Raw genomic sequence first — 16,347 nt, 5'->3', positions numbered from 1 at the left:
CCACAAAGTAGCAATCTCACGAGTGGGACACTGGCATCACTCTCTCAATGTTGCTCTCACAGCTAGTATACCTAAGACTAGGAGAAAATCTGTTGTGTGGGTACATTCCTAGGGAACTTAGCTTTGATCATCTCAAAATGTTATAAGCACTAGGACCAGGCTAAGTTCAATGAGCCCTTCTGAACCCTTATGTGATCCTATGGACTCATAGAGGAAGTCTTACGGATCTTATGATCTCATTAGATCTCTAAAAACATTTTATGAAATTATATGAGATCTTAAGAAAGATCATGAACTCATGTATATGGTATTATGAGATCTTAAGAGGTTTTACAGCTACCCTTTGAAAGCTATGTAGGTAAATTCTATCAAAACACACTCTTTCTCACCATTCCCATGCAAAATGTTCTTTTCCATTGTTTCGCAATATCAACACAAATCTTTTATCCTATTTGTATATATTTTAACTTAGTGCAAGCTTAATATGGTTTTCAATTAATTAATTTGAAGTGGTGAGAGGTAACCTTAGAGATGAAATCTTGACGTGTGGATGACTGGAGGTTTGAAGCTCTAGAGGTTTTTGTATTCTTGAGAGTTCAAAGAGAGGCTTTATATACGCTATGTGTAGTATTTGCTCGTTGGGCAATGACCTAGTGAAGAGAGAGAAAGGCTATTGTATACGTTGTTTTTTTTTTAAAATTTATATTCTAAGAGACGTTTAACACAGAGTGAGAAAAAGAGATAGACATGAACACACTAAGAGGGGGAGATGTTTTAGCTAAGGTGTAAAACCTTACTATAATCATTAATTAGTACTGCGACACATTAGAGAGATAATAATCTAAGATTTTGGATTACGTATGGGGGAGAGAGAGAATATCTATCTATTTGATGAGGAGAGAGAAAACCTTAGTTTCTAAGGTAGATGGCCGTTTAGCTTGAGTATGGACATGCTAGTATTGGTATAATCATTCTCTTACTTTTTGATATAAGATGAGAGGACATACCTACATTTTCACGTATGTTACACTGAGTTTTTGTGTGTGTGTGTGTGTGTGTGTGTGTGAGAGAGGGAGAGAGAGAGAGAGAGAGAGAGAGAGGAGAATTTACGTATTTCAATTTGTAATAATATTGATGCTTGAATATTAAGTATAAAAGTTTCAAAGTAACCAATTTTTTCATAATAACCAATTTTTTTAAATATGAAAAAATAACCAATTTTTTTATATAACTATTTACACATTTGTGGTTCAATTCTCCACATAGGCAATCCATTCTCTATATAAGAAATTGTATTATCTAGATAATAGCCTATATTTCTTATTCATTCTCTATATAGGAAATTGAATTACCTAGATATTGGCCCATATTATGTATATAGTACATTGAATTACCTAAATATTGGCTCATACTCTCTATATAGGAAATTTAATTACCTAGATATTAGCCCATATTTCTTATATAAGAATTTGAATTACCTAGATATAAGCCCATATTTCCTACATATAGAGGATTGAGTGAATGGAGAATACGATTGTCTAGATATATATAGGAAATTTCCATCATTATAACCAAGAAATCTCTCAAAATTTCCTATATATGGTGAAGTTCACTATATAGGGAACCACCAAAAGTTCCTTGTGCTAAAAATCTCATTGCAATCAGCTCAGTAACGTTTCATCTTCCACCATTTTCAAAATTAAAACCTTGCAACTAAAATTGAGGCTTCTTTCTCGTCACGTTAGATTTAAATTCTTGCTCTTCTGAAAAGCTTTCCTCAAACTGATTCATCACTGAGAGTCCTAGCTTCCATATTGTGGTGTTCGGTATCTCATCAACTTCCATAAACTTTGTACCAATCTTTCCCATGACATCTATCATCGCTAATATATGCATCCAATTCTCATAAAAATCATCGTTCGAAAGAGAAGCATACAATATGCTCTCTCCTTGTGATGGTTCTAGTGGTTCATAAGTTGCACACATAGTTGCAATAGAGTGGTTCTGTATGTCATTTTTAAGGAAGTCATACAGTACCTGTAATACTATATTTAAACAAAATTTTGGAAAGAAAACAACACGTCAAAATTTTTGACTTCTATGTATCATAATCTCATACCGTGTTATATTTCCTTGGCAAGAAGTGGCAGTTTTTTCTTTGAATTCTAAATTTTACTCTGGATTCCCATAACTATAAATGCTATTTGGGATCTCCACTCTTCAGAGCAGAGGAGCATGTGAGTATTATATGTTGTGAACTATTGACACTAATTGTGGCCTTTTTTTTTCTCTCTCTTTTTTTAAGGAGATTCACCTAAAGGGTGTAGTAGGTCATGGCGGCCACTTGACACATGGGCAGAACCTTTGAGAGCATGCATGGGGGCACGTGCCCCCAGAATACTACTTCAAGATGATAGATATGCAGCCACACACCACCTCTACATGGGCAAAATATGGCATCCCTCGTGACTACTGGCAGAGGAGGAGGGGCCACAATCATCCAAAGAAAACCAGATACTTGCAGTAGGTAAGAAATCAAGCATATTCTAAACAAGCTCTGAACTCTGAAGCATGGTATCACTATAGATCTTTACCCTTGGCCTCTCTTTGTGTGTTTTGGAGTGTTTGTTTATCCTTGGAATGTGAGTGCTTGTGGGATGGCTCCACACTGCTCATTGGAAATCCTGCACACCTGCAGAGTGCTGAAACTTTCCCATTGATGGTGCTCCACACATTAAAAATATCAGAGTATCATGACAGCATTGTACCAGCCCAACTTACAATTTACATACAGATATAGTTTAAGAGTATAAAAGAGATTCTGCTATGAAGTCTTAAAATTTTGTTCACTCTTCATTATACACTACACTGCTGCACTCCTGCAGTCTACACCAATGCATTTGCACCGACCAAATCAATCGAAGAGTCAAGGTGCTCCTCATACCCAATGGCATCGGGTGCAACAAATCTACCAGAGGTTGCATTTTCAATCATTTGCACTACTTTACCACTCTTTAGCTTACTAATAATCATGGGAAGCCTTTCTCTTAGCTTCATAGAAAAGAAGAAGATGATGCGATAGCATATGGCCATGCACACAAGCACAAAAATTAACCACCATTTGGAGTAGCTTATGTGCATTTGAAACATGTCTCGGACGACATCTTCTCCTTTAAGCGGTGGCCCCCCTGCTACATTGTTCTCAAATTGCAGGCCAACGAAATCATTGTTGTAGAAGGCCTATCCTTGGAAAACGAAAGAGTTTCTTAATATAATATACGTGGCAATATGCTTCAATTTGGATTGTGCTTAAAGCTACATAAAAGGCTTACTTGCTTCAATTTGGATTGTGCTTAAAGCTACATAAAAGGCTTACTTAACTATTTAATGTAATTGGGTTGCTTACCTTGTTAGTCCATGTGTGGTAGGAGATGTATGAGAAAGGATACCGCCATAGAGGCTTGGGCAAATCATCAAGCAAGCGAAAAAAGCCTCCACTAAGGAGGTACATGCCCTGCCATTAGCAGATGCCCAGTCACAAAAACAACATAAATTTCACATTTTTCCAACTACTTTGATGTCTCCTCAAAAGGATAACAAGGCATAGAATTACCATGATTCCACATCCTGCCATCATCCCTGTGAGGAAGTCTGGTACCAAGCTAGCAATAGCCATCAATAAACCCTCCACTCCCGAGAGGCACGCTAACAAAGTGAGAAAGAAATAACAGAAACGGTCTAACCCAGGGTGTAAACCACCCAATAGGTATGCCACTGTTCCCGGAATAAGTGCTGTGAGAATCAAGAATGGGAAAGATGATAATGAATTGGCTATGGCAAAAGCTGCAACTCCATAGTGCCCATTTAATCTCTCTCTGGTAAAAATCTGCCACACAGTTTAGATTTTACACTTAGGCTCACTTAAACACCACACGTGTGCATGAATAGATATTGGATGATTTGCTTGTAATGAAAAACAAGCTCCAATTTGATTACCATACATGATTGCCATTAAAAACTTGCAGTGCACGCACGGCGAAACAAATTACCTTCATGTCTTCAACGAAGCAGGGGAAGCTCAACACTCCCATGAAAGACAAAAAAGAAGCAATGAACATGAGCATTGCTGCCCTTGCCTGCAAGAATCAGGTTTCATTTGTACCTATTACTTACTGTCCATATAAGTGTACAAGTGTGAGTATACATGCAGGTGCGTGTGTACATGTATGTATACATACTATCTATACAAGCACAAGGGGTGTGTGTGTGTGCGTGCGCGCATTTATACGAGTGTTTTTTCTCCTGGTATGTATTTGTATGTATACAAATATAAGGTGTTTTTTCTTGTGTGCATGCAATGAAAGCATATTCCCAAAATGCAATTTTACCTGGATAGCACTGTAAGAGAGGCCAACTTTGTAATAGATTGTCCCCACTACAATCGACAATAGCACGTAAACAAAAAGTCTAAACCAGTAGTAACTAACGTCTCGTCGCATGTTTGTGAAGGATCTCGAAGTCAAGTAGAAAACTTTTTGGAAGAAATCTGCTGCGGAGGATCCACCTTTTAGTTTATCACCTTTCTACAAAATGCATGTAAACACATGTTCAACATGTAGGCTCTCGAGCTGTGATCTCACCATAATAAGATTACATGGCACAACTCTAGTTTGTGATCGGTATGTATACCTTATTTGAGGCTTGTTGAATTCGCATGATCACCGAGTCGAGCACCTCCGATTCTGTGTAAGCTTTGATAAGAAGCTGAACGTTGTGTGAGCCACTCGGACTCTTGGAGACGGCCTCCTCCATCTCAATGTCTTGATGGTTTATCTTGAAGAAAGTTAAAAGCACAGAATGTTGGTCTTGCACATGCGGCCTTTGAAATTCAGGATAAGAAATGGGTTTTCTTTGCACAAATTCCATCACTTATAATAATGTTATAAAAGATCAGGTCAGCATTCAGCAAGGCTTTGACATTAAGTTGGAGACTAATCTATTTGATTACCACATTGAATGGCCAGAACACTTCACAGTCCATCATCACATTTCTTCTTCTTTGTTAAAATGAACACCATGCATCTTACCTCTTCAAAACTGTGGTTTATGACCCATAGAAAATGATCGGATGGATTCCTGAAAGCTGGGCAAGGGAAGCCAGCATCCTCATAGAACTGCATGCAAGTTAAAGCAACTCAAATGATATTCATGTATAAAGCACAAACTCCCGATTAAAAAAAGGCACATTCATATTTTATATAGACGGCTATTATTTAATGCAGTAGACCACCTTCTGAGCTTTACTCCTTTCTCCAAAATAGACCGTTTTGCCAACGGAGAGTAGACCCAGCAGGTCAAACAGGCCAAATGCTTCGCTACTTGGCTGATGTATAGACACGATAATAGTTCTCCCCGCCCTCGCAAGCGCACGCAATCTTTTCACGACATGGAAGGCCGCAGCGCTGACATGCAATAAATAATACCCTTGCAATAAATATCTCCGAAAACTTAATTTAATAAAATGTGTTATAAATTTAGAACTGGATGTCAGTCACTATAAAAATTCTAACGTGGAAATTATTATTATATATTTTCAAACCCATCAATTACATTATATCTAGTCAACCACCTTTGAAATACTCTATATGTTTAGCCAATGGGAAAAACTGCATTTTTTTTCGTTTTCACAGCAGAGCTCTAAATCGAGGAGAGTTAATCAAAGTTTTTAAAAATCCCAACCTCCAAGATTTTTTTTCAAGCGAAACACACGTCACTAAAGACATTGTTATGCACATGCCTGAGGGGGGGAAAACGGATGGCTAATTTCTCTCAATACACAAGTGGTTGCGCCAGACTGACCAAATTTGTAGCACCCGTTGCATGCGGAGGGTGTTTTAAAACATGTATATATATACATATACATATACATAGTTTTTGAGAATATTTTTTACGTAGTTTTTTTTGGGAATATATGCAAAGAAGCGGTTAATGCAAGTTGCGAGGTCGAACTAATGTATATGAAATGTTGCACACTAATGTGCACATACAATATCACTGTCATTGCCGATCATAAATAATCATCATGTACCACGCATCAATAAATAGCATCGACGGATATTTATTGATGCATGGTGCGTGACGATTATTTATGATTGGTAACAACGGTGATATTTTATGTACACATTAATGTGCAACATTTTATATACATTAGTTCGATTCCATAGATGAGTGTACATTAGTGTGCAACAATTTATATACATAGATAGGTATTCACACTTTTATAAGTCCAAAGTGGATCCATGTACACCCCGCACACTAGCCCTGCCACCACTGATCTGCACTGGCATTCACAATATAAGCTCAAAATATGTGACAAGTTATAGATGATCAATCTCACATGCATATAAAATAAATATCAATCACATAAATCCATAAAATTCAAATAATTCCAACACTCTTTGCAATGTGTATGCTCCTAACGACTCTACGGAGAGAAGAATCCTTTGAGAGAGATTAGAAACAATACTTGAGGAAGAAGATGCAATCATGATTGGAAACTTCAATATAGTCGAGGTCACAGCGAATCGTTTTCACCCTCGACTGGACACATATCGGACGGAGAGAAAACCATAGCAAATATATAAACAACAATGCAGCTAGGTTAATATTAAGGAAGTTTGTAAACAGACAAATGCATGCATCTATATATAGACGAATAAACAAATCAGTCTCATATTGAATATTATCACATTCCATATGAGTCTAATTTGTTTATTCGTTCACATGCAGCTGGATAATATTCAATATGAGACCGATTTATTTATTCGTCCACGTGTAGCTGCATGCATTTATCTGTCTGCAAACTTACTTAACATCAACCCAACTACATTGTTGCTTACATGTCTACCATGCTTCCTTCTCAGCCGATATGTATCCACCCGGGATAGGAACGATCCGTTGTGGCCTCGAACATATTGAAGTCCCAATCATGATTGCATCTTCTCCATCAAGTACTGTTCCTAATCTCTCCCAAAGGGCTGCCCTCTCCGCAGAGTCATTAGGAGCACACACATTGCAAAGAGCAAATTGAATAGAGTTCTTTACCTTCAACACCAGCACATGTCCTTTCTCCAATCTGAGCAAGATGACAATCCCACCCGCTCGGTGGCAAGATGTACTAGTTAGTACAAAAAGAAATTCCACCCCTCTCGAAATTGAGGATAATCACCTCTAATTTTCAATTCCTACAGAGATTTAAAACCTCTTTTGTTCTTATTGAAACACATCCCCCGGATGTTCCAACTTAGGAGTTTAACCTTTTGTTTGCATAGATATATTAAACTCTTGTGACATATCAAACTCAATAAGCTAGAGAGCCGTCCAAGAATCATATTTATTATCCAAAATGAGGACTTTCCCTTTAAGACCTAGAAGAAGTCTTTGATAGCAAAATGAAAGCAAGCAAGAGTAGCTTTATCTTGCAAACCACCACTTAAACTCTTCCTCTGCAAGATGTGTCCTGTGAAATACAAGTACCCCACACTCTATTTCATCCTTTTATCTTTGTGTTTCTATTTTATCCTTTTCAAGATAGACGTGCCATAATTTTGTGCATAGATAAGGGTTAGGGCATAAATCTCTTCTAGTTCTTAGAGTCAAGTGTCGGCACAAGTCTGGTCAATTTTGATAGATAAGTTCGTCATCACACCACCCTCACTTTGATCTTGCTCATTAGCACAACTTCTACCCATTTTCTCTTCTTCTCTCCGCTTTGCTTACGGGCTCCTGATCGCTTTCTAAATTATTCTTGAAGATTGTGTGTAGTGTTTTTAATTTTACATAACTGCAAATGGTGGTACAATTAACTTAATTATTATTTACCCCATTAAATATATATACATGATGAATCCAAGAACATGCCCAAATTCACCTTTTAGGAACGTGCATGTTATGTACTCATGGTAGTCAACCCACAAGACTACATAACTATCAACTCCATTATGCATAGTATGGACTAGATACTACGACATCCCCACTAATGTCATCAATGTTCAATAGTGGGTGTAGAACTCTGTATCAAGATATGCTCTCACACACGCACTCCACACACATAAGAGCATATATTCACACAAAGCCCTTCATACTGAGTCTCTATCAAACCTCCGGAGATCCAGGGCAAATTCAACCATAATGAAGCCTAGCACTAAGGGAAGTAGCAAATAGAAAGAATTAGTACATCAAATAAGTAGTTGATAGGACAAATGTACCACTAAAGATAGAAAGAATAAGCACAATAGCAACTGGCCATAACTCAGACGAAAACTTCACAATGTAAAATCTGCATGTCCGTTAATACGACTGAATTATATACCTATATGAATCCAAGAACATGCCCAAATTCACCTTTTAAGAACGTGCATGTTATATGCTCATGGTAGTCACTATATAACTTTCAACTCCATTATGTGTAGTATGGACTAGATACTACGACATCCCCACTAACATCATCAGTGCCCAATAGTGGGTGTAGAACTCTACATCCAAGAACATGCCCAAATTCACCTTTTAAGAACGTGCATGTTATATGCTCATGGTAGTCACTATATAACTTTCAACTCCATTATGCGTAGTATGGACTAGATACTACGACATCCCCACTAACATCATCAGTGCCCAATAGTGGGTGTAGAACTCTACATCAAAATATGCTCTCACGCACTCCACACACACACACACACACATAAGAGCATATATTAACGCAAAGCCCTTCATACTCGGTTTCTATCAAACCCCATTAAATTCCAAAGAATGTTCAACGCTTTACAAAAAAACCAAGTTAATTAGAATCCGACCTAAAAATTGATCTACTATCTGGAAAATTTCCTCTCTCAATTTAGAACGAGAAAGAAAAAATTAAAACCATACATATTTTTTATTTAGAAAAAATTCCCTTGGATTCAAAAATCTACCCTCACCTGGTAGCTTCTTGGGCCAATGGATTCAAGAATCTACCTGCTTACCTCTGGTAGCTTCCTGAGTCTATGAAAGCGCTAATGCTCCTTCCACCCCACATTGTCTACCTGCTTACCTCTGGTACCTTCCTGGGGTCAATGAGAGCGCTAATGCTCCATCCACCCCACATCCTCCACTCTGCTCTGGGCCATGTAGGCGTGCCAAAGATCCTAGCATGCATTGGTCATGCTGGCATCGAAAGCATTCTCAACAACTCCTTTGCTGTGTCCACCTATCATCCTGGCCGCTACCCCTTGAGAAAGAAGATGATGAAAGAGGAGGGAAGCCTGCTTAGATGTACCGCTTCCTATTTTGTGGAATAGTGCGGCTACTTGTGATGAGAGGAAAACAGAGAGATGGATGCTTACAATGTAAAATCGTATCAGTTATGAAAAAAAATGTTTTTATAATTCAGGCTAACAAAAACCTTAATATCCAAGACCCCTCTTGTTGCGCTTCTTTGTTGGGATTCAGTAAATTCAAAGATAGCAATAGTTTGAGCAATCAAATGGAGCATATATGGGAATGCTCGCTAAGAGCAATAGAAGAAAAGCTCTGATACAATTCTGCCATGCCCATGAAAGGAGCGGCTGGTAGCGTAAGAAGCAAGCCCAGGCACGGAAACAGGCATATCGAGCTTGCTGAGTGCTAAGAACGGGACTGTCTCACTTGTTGAAAGTGACTCGTTTATGTTTGTACTCGGAGGAGAGACCAACCACCTCCTGGATGAGGCTGGCGACTAGTTTTTGTTTGTACTCGGATGAGAGACCAAGCACCTCCTGCATGAGGCTGGCGAGGCTGGACTGCAAGAGTTCACGGCGGTGAAGTTTGAAACAGGCCAGGTGGGTGAGCTCCGCTTGGGCGTGGCAGGGGAGGCCGTGGTCGTATAAGCTTAGAGGCGTCAGGTGCTATGCCCATGCGTGCGAACCTCATTCTAGAGTCCGCCAGAAAGCGCCTGAGGACCTCTGGCACGAAGTCCAGGTGCAACATCTGGATGGCCAGGCACTCGCTAGCCGTGCACAACTGTAGCACTGCCACCTTGCTGGTCAGAGTACCCACACTTTCATTGCCGAGAGTTGGCCTTCACTCCACATCCAGGCCGTAGTAGCATTGTTCCTGCTATCCAGCCACTCCTCTACCACCCTCCGCGCGTTAGCGTAAAGTGCACGGGCGTTGACGGCGAGGTTGGACTACAAGAGGTCACGGCGGCGAACTTTGAAATAGGCCAGGTGGGTGAGCTCCACTTGGGGATGAGCAGGCGAGGCCATAGTCATTCATAAGCTTGGAGGCGTTACGTGCTATATACCCTTGCCCACAAACCTCATTCTAGGGTCCGCCAGAATGGCCAGGCACTCGCTGGCCGTGCACAGCTGCAGCACCGTGGTTAAGAGAGTTCGCCTCCAAGCAATAGTAGCACTTGTTGTTCCTCCTATCCAGCCACTTCTCTGCCACCCTCTGCACGTTAGCATAAAGTCCACGCTTCTCCCCGACTGCTCATATCTCCGTGTGAACGTTGGGACGTTGATAGTGATCCTTCTATGCTAATCACAGGCGAAGGGAGGTCTTAGATACACGCGTAGCCAGCTATGTGTCACGGAGAAGGTTGGGGCGTTGATAGTGATCCTTGCATCTTCTATGCTAATCACAGGCGAAGGGAGGTCTTAGATACACGCGTAGCCAGCTATGTGTGAGACATGGTGAATGCTACAACAACACGTATTTCCATGTCGTAGCAAAAAGCGAAATGCTACGCTGTGCCAAGCATGGGAAGCCGACCAGGTAGAGATTTACCACTCCGGGTATGCGAGATCTACGAATTTGAGATCTATAACCGTTCAGAGACAGCAACTGTTCAAGATCTACAATCGTTCAAAGACCAAGCAGAGATTTTCCACTTCAAGGTACGCGAGATCTGCAACCGTTCGAAGACCCACCCCCCTTCTCCCACGATAACTTATGTCCTCCTCAACGCTATCCTCCACCATCATATACACACGGCCTTTCTGTAGAACGTCCACACACATGGACGCCCAGCACTGAAGGGACATGCAACCCTTCGCATGAAGGCAATTCCAATATATATGTATAACTGCATGAATAAAATATCATTCATTCGAGTCTCTCTCGTGCATGATTCTCTGCGTATCTCTCAGAGAGGCTATGGCGTAACTACCTGCCTCTATCTTAGTGTATGAGTTAGAGGGGTCTCATCAAAACCCTTAGAGCACCTTCTTGGTGACCTATGGGGGGCCCTGTACAGACACGCTTCCAGCCTGCAAGTGCTCCAGGGCTTTTATCGCTCTTGCTGTTGCATGAAACCAACCAGAATTTAGGGCTCAAGAAGCCCATCGTCAAGGCACCCTATGATGGGGCTAACCTTCCAAATTCGGGCAGATGAAGAAAACAAGGGCAAAGACCCTATTGAAGAAGAAAAGGGCAAGAACCCTGTAGAGCCGGCTGAGGGCAAACATGGCGACTTGCTGCCCATTAAATCAGAAGAGAAAGACGACCCAAAGGGCGACCTGATGCTGGCCCCAATCAAGACTTGCCACGCAGTTTTAATATGGGAAAACCTTGGTACTGCGGTCTCTAAGGCAGAAGTCAAAGACAAAAAGGGCAACCCTGATGAACAAGAGCCAAGGGGCAACCCATTCTTGTAAGACCCCGCAACAAAGTACGACAAAAATTTGAGAAATTTTTATGCGTATTCTGAAGACTTTCATAATGCTTTTGAAATTTTTGAAGATCAAGATGCTGTTCGTGATGGATTCAACAAACAAGCTTATGGAGGCGTGATGGTGCTCGGAAGCATTCGTTCTGCATTTATTACATCAAAGTGATGGGGTTGAAGCCGCAAGCAAAAGTAAAGAAGAAGAAGATGCACAATAATATTGCATGATGTAAGGCAAATGAAAAATCTCTCGTTTTTTCATTTGAGAAAAACGGGGGGAATGTAGAATGTCCACACACGTGGACGCCCAGCATTGAAGAGATAAGCAACCCTTCGCATGAAGGTAGTTCCAATATATATGTATAACTGCATGGAATAAAATATCATTCATTGGTGTGTCTCTTTCTCTCGTGCATGATTCTCTGCGTATCTCTCAGAGAGGCTATGGTGTAACTACCTGCCTCTGTCTTTGTGTATGAGTTAGAGGGGTCTCATCAAAACCCTTCACTTTCTACCTCTCTTCCTCCTCCTTGAAGGCCCTTGATCCTACCCCACTTCTCCCATGATCATAACTTATGTCCTCCTCAATGCTATCCTCCACCATCATATACACATGGCCTTTCTACCTCTCACAGTCCTTTAAGCTTCAACATCTCCCTCATCTCTAGACTTGAGTCTTTATGAGTGTCTGTGTACTCATAGTTTTCAATCTACTCGGTGATGCACGTATCTTCCACTCACTGGGAGTGATGATTGATGCAACGTAGCATTCAAGCTCATGCACAACTCACATGCACTCCGTATATGTCCTGTAATAAAACTCGAGCATCCTCTCTTTCGTTTTAGACGAGCGGGAATGTTAGAATATTAATCCACCAGTGAACACTCACATGCATGCAACGGTTACCAACCGTCATGGATGTAACCATGCTCATGCAATAACAATCCAGTCTGTTGGTCTACATCTCCCTCATCTATACTCTTATGTCTGTGTACTCAATGGTTTTCAATGTACTGATCAGGCCTCCTGCACTGAGTTTCAACACTAAATAAGAAGTGGTCAAAGACAGATCCTCAAACCTCGTTACACCACCGCCTAGCTATAGTGCATGCAAAACTGACGCGAGGGAGAAATTCGAGCATGAAATCAAGGGGGTTTATTTCGGAAAGATTGCAAGCCAAAAGATCAAAAGACGGTGAATTATAACGTGTAAATACTTATAATTAATGTAATTCGTGAAAGCCTTGCATATTGTGATGCTAGGTTGACCTTTTGGGAGGCATGTTGAAAGCAAATGCACCTGTCTAGGCCGCTAGTGGGTTCGTCAAGGAAGAATAAGGAGGGTTGCCTGAGGGTTTCAATGGCAATACTTAAGCGCCTCTTCTCACCACCACTCAGCCCTCGCGCATACCATCCACCGACACGAGTATCCGCACAATCTTGTAACCCCATCTCTTGGATGCTTCGGTGCACTCTCTGTTGCTTCTCAAAGTTGCTCATCGTCCCCGGCAGCTGTAGATGTGCTGAGTATAACATTGTCTCATACACCGTCAATGTCGCTATCAGTGAGTCATCTTGCGTCACGTAAGCCTACGCTCCAAAAACAAAAAAAACAAAAAACAAAAAATCATTTTGTTACTTCGCATTGTTTGATTAAGCTCAAAATGCAGGCAAATATTAAGTTGAAATGGCAACGAGTGTTTAAAACTGACCATAGGCTCTTCCCTTTCTTCTTCATTTATCTTATGTTTCTAATTTCCATGGGAGAGAGAAAACTAATTGTAAAATTTTGAGAGAAAAAAAAAAGTCCCTTAGACCTCGTGCAGCAAAAGACAAGCTAATATTTGTCTCTAGTTATATCATAATTTGCGCTCGATAGAATCCTCTGTCTTCTATCAAGATCTATCCTTTAAAAACAGATATATTTTAAACACTTGGACAAAATAAATACTATCAGAATGTTTGGGACTTTCTTTAAGTCATGGAAGGCATGATTCATAAAGCATATTCATCGAAAATGTTAATCTAGATCTGAAAATAACAAGTTTTAACTGATCCTAATCAACAGAAACTGAACGAACCGAATTGCCATACGAAAGTTGTTGCCTTATTCCGTTGGCAAGGATTTCTCCCTTCTCCAGCGTAGTGGTGCCCAATCTCCCTGGCATTGGGCAAATGCATACAAAATTAGTGGCTCTTAGAACAAGTCAGCTCTTAAGAAGTAATAAACTGCATGTTTAAAAAAAGGTAATCGATACAGCGACAACAGGAAGACCAAGCTCATAATCACCTGCTAATTCAAAGATAAAGCTTATCATCTTAATAACAAACCATTAAGTTTACTTGGGTTTACCTGCGAGTGTATTGAGCAGGGTTGTTTTGCCGCAGCCAGAGGAGCCCATGATGGCTACGAGGCTACCGGGCTCTGCATAGCCGGTGACCGACTGAAGCAGGTAGCGTGTTCCGCCTCTGGCTGCACTATCCACCTTGACAGTCAAATCTCTCCAGCTCAAGAAGACCTCAGAGGTGCTGCTTCCGGTTGCCATATTGAACAAGGCTCTGATAATAAGCCCTAAAACAAACCAGCTTACAAGTTACCGCGTGCACCTAGCTAGTACTCCTTTGTTGGTGCCCACTGCTAAGCTCAAATGCTCAAAATGCAGCCAATGTTAAGTAAAGCATAATAGATATTTCGAGACATTGCCGTACAAGCTAGGTGACATGCCTTTACTGTTCCCAGCTCCAATACCCGATACTAGGCTCCATTGCAGCTAATCTATGTACCTTGCAGGTAATCTATAGTACTAGTGGCATGAGAGTCTTCTTGGTGAGTCTTCTACCAAGAAGAGATATGCTCGAGGAAGAGTGATGGACTTTGCTTTGTAAACTCTTAAATCAAGTCAACTGTGAAAAAAGAGATATGTTGGAAGGAAGAGTGATGGTCTTTGCTTTGTAAACTTTTAAATGAAGTCAAGTGTGAAAAATAGAGGACTGTGAGGAAATTTCCTATGTATATAACCAACAAGAGATATGCTGGAGGAAGAGTGATGGTCTTCGCTTTGTAAACTCTTAAATGAAGTCAAGTGTGGAAAATAGAGAAATGTAGTGAGGAAATTTCAGATGTATATGACATATGTCTTTTTTCAGCACATATATCTACATATCTACTATTGATCCCCCAAAAAAAAGATGTTCAAGGTGGAAGGGTGTGACTTTTGAACTTTTAGTTATAACACGATTAACCTATACAAAATTTTCAATAAAAACCAAGATGAGCTTGAAGTAGTGCTAAAAAAACCCGAGTTTAGTGTAATATCACCTTCAAATTTTAAAAAATACCTACAAATTTATAGCTTGAAGGTGCCAATACTTGCAAAATTTGAGGGAATACAGTACAAATACCTTTTAAAAAAACACTTTATTGATAATTTCTCAATTTTATATATGAAGGTTTTCTAATTTTTGAGAAAATAGTTTTTTTAGAGCATTGGCTTGGTTATCTTTGTTTCACTGGTTAGAATAAAAGTCTACTCCATAACAAAATGAAATTCTACCAATTTGTCAAGGAAAATTGACGTTGTTCTATCGTCTATGTATGTTGGCGTGAGAATATTATAGCTTTAAAAATATATTAAATGTAGTTGTGGTTCCACTATCCGCGACTCGGGGAAGTAGCATGTTAAGGGTCTTTACAGACTGGAGGCTTCCCCACCCGTCAGCCTTCTTCTACAGGGGCAATGTGCCATGTGGCAAAAAGATATTGCGCCTGCCTTTTCCGTGGGGTGGACAACACTGGGCAGCCACCAAGACCCCCTGCCCAAGGCCGTGGACGGGCTCTTTTCCCTTTGCAGCCTTTAATGAAAAGGTAGATGGTAGGACTTAAACCCAACATCTCACGACACGTAGTCATCCATTCTAACCGATGGGCTATGGCATACATTTGGTGTGTAAACTTCTCATACCCGCTAAAAACAAAAAAGTTTAGCTTAAGGGCGCACACTTTGGTCTGTAAAGGCCCTAAGCAACATTCCCAAGAGGAACTGAACGAAGCCGTCTTTATATCACAAGCCCCTCTTTATATCACAGTTCCAAAACGAAACAAAGGGCTTTCAAGTTTCAACTCCAACTCCTCCAAAAATAAAGGGCTTGCAAGTTTCAACTCCAACTCCCCCAAAAATGGTAGATTTGGTGAATTTCAGTTCAAAACTAACCAACTTCAAAGTGAGTACTCTACAGGCCGGTTCCCACGCAGGCCTAAATTTGCTAACTGGTTGCAACTTTTTGAAATATTTAAATGCGAGATGACAAAAGTTCTCTCAGCTGGGAGTGGACTGATCGGATTTTGGAAAGGTTGAACTCACAACTGGTTGCCAATTTCTCCTTGCGTAGAAATGAACCCAACATTTGATAGGGGCATTGTTAAACTACACCAACTCCTTGGACGAACGTTACTTGCATCTGACATTGTCGTAATGTGAGGTGACATATTTTATGACATTAATGGGACTTTACTTTTCATGACGTCGTTTATATTTTAAGAAACTGTCCATATCTGCTCAGCTTGATCTTTAGTCCCATCAACAACATCCAACCATGTCCGTTTCTTCAGGAACATTACTCGCCTCGCGGCCCACCTCTTCTCTGACTAAAGGTTTCACACCTG

At 40.4% G+C, this 16,347-nt stretch overlaps 1 protein-coding gene across 2 annotated transcripts; it reads right to left on the bottom strand.

Annotated features, from left to right (window-relative positions):
- Positions 1-2,757: 2,757 nt before the first annotated feature.
- Positions 2,758-14,524, bottom strand: LOC147613975 (ABC transporter G family member 1-like). Of its 2 annotated transcripts, XM_086781966.1 has the most exons (12): positions 14,394-14,523; positions 14,038-14,256; positions 13,766-13,845; positions 12,985-13,274; positions 5,291-5,462; positions 5,088-5,174; positions 4,690-4,833; positions 4,389-4,583; positions 4,050-4,136; positions 3,614-3,886; positions 3,407-3,514; positions 2,758-3,240 (listed from the first exon to the last, which is right to left on the bottom strand). In XM_086781966.1, the coding sequence occupies exons 2-12, from the start codon at positions 14,228-14,230 to the stop codon at positions 2,887-2,889; spliced, it is 1,983 nt and encodes a 660-aa protein (XP_086638092.1). In that variant the 5' UTR covers positions 14,231-14,256; positions 14,394-14,523; the 3' UTR covers positions 2,758-2,886. The 2 variants fall into 2 exon arrangements, with proteins under 2 accessions (XP_086638092.1, XP_086638091.1); XM_086781965.1 differs by having other exon boundaries at positions 14,038-14,524.
- Positions 14,525-16,347: the final 1,823 nt, after the last annotated feature.

Source organism: Cibotium barometz, chromosome 43 (assembly GCF_041138505.1).
Source record: "Cibotium barometz isolate CiBa-2024 chromosome 43, ASM4113850v1, whole genome shotgun sequence".
In the NCBI taxonomy this organism is placed as follows: domain Eukaryota; kingdom Viridiplantae; phylum Streptophyta; class Polypodiopsida; order Cyatheales; family Cibotiaceae; genus Cibotium; species Cibotium barometz.
This window is presented reverse-complemented; position numbering and strand designations above follow the sequence as displayed.

What these genes read in the sequence shown, in the direction of transcription:
- LOC147613975 (XM_086781965.1), bottom strand. Translation starts at nt 14,230, where the DNA reads ATGGCAACCGGAAGCAGCACCTCTGAGGTCTTCTTGAGCTGGAGAGAT. An exon ending in AACTTTCGTATGGCAATTCG is followed by an intron (nt 13,275 to 13,765) that starts GTTCGTTCAGTT and finishes TTTGGAGCGTAG; the next exon opens with GCTTACGTGACGCAAGATGA. An exon ending in CCCACTAGCGGCCTAGACAG is followed by an intron (nt 5,463 to 12,984) that starts GTGCATTTGCTT and finishes ATTGCATGTCAG; the next exon opens with CGCTGCGGCCTTCCATGTCG.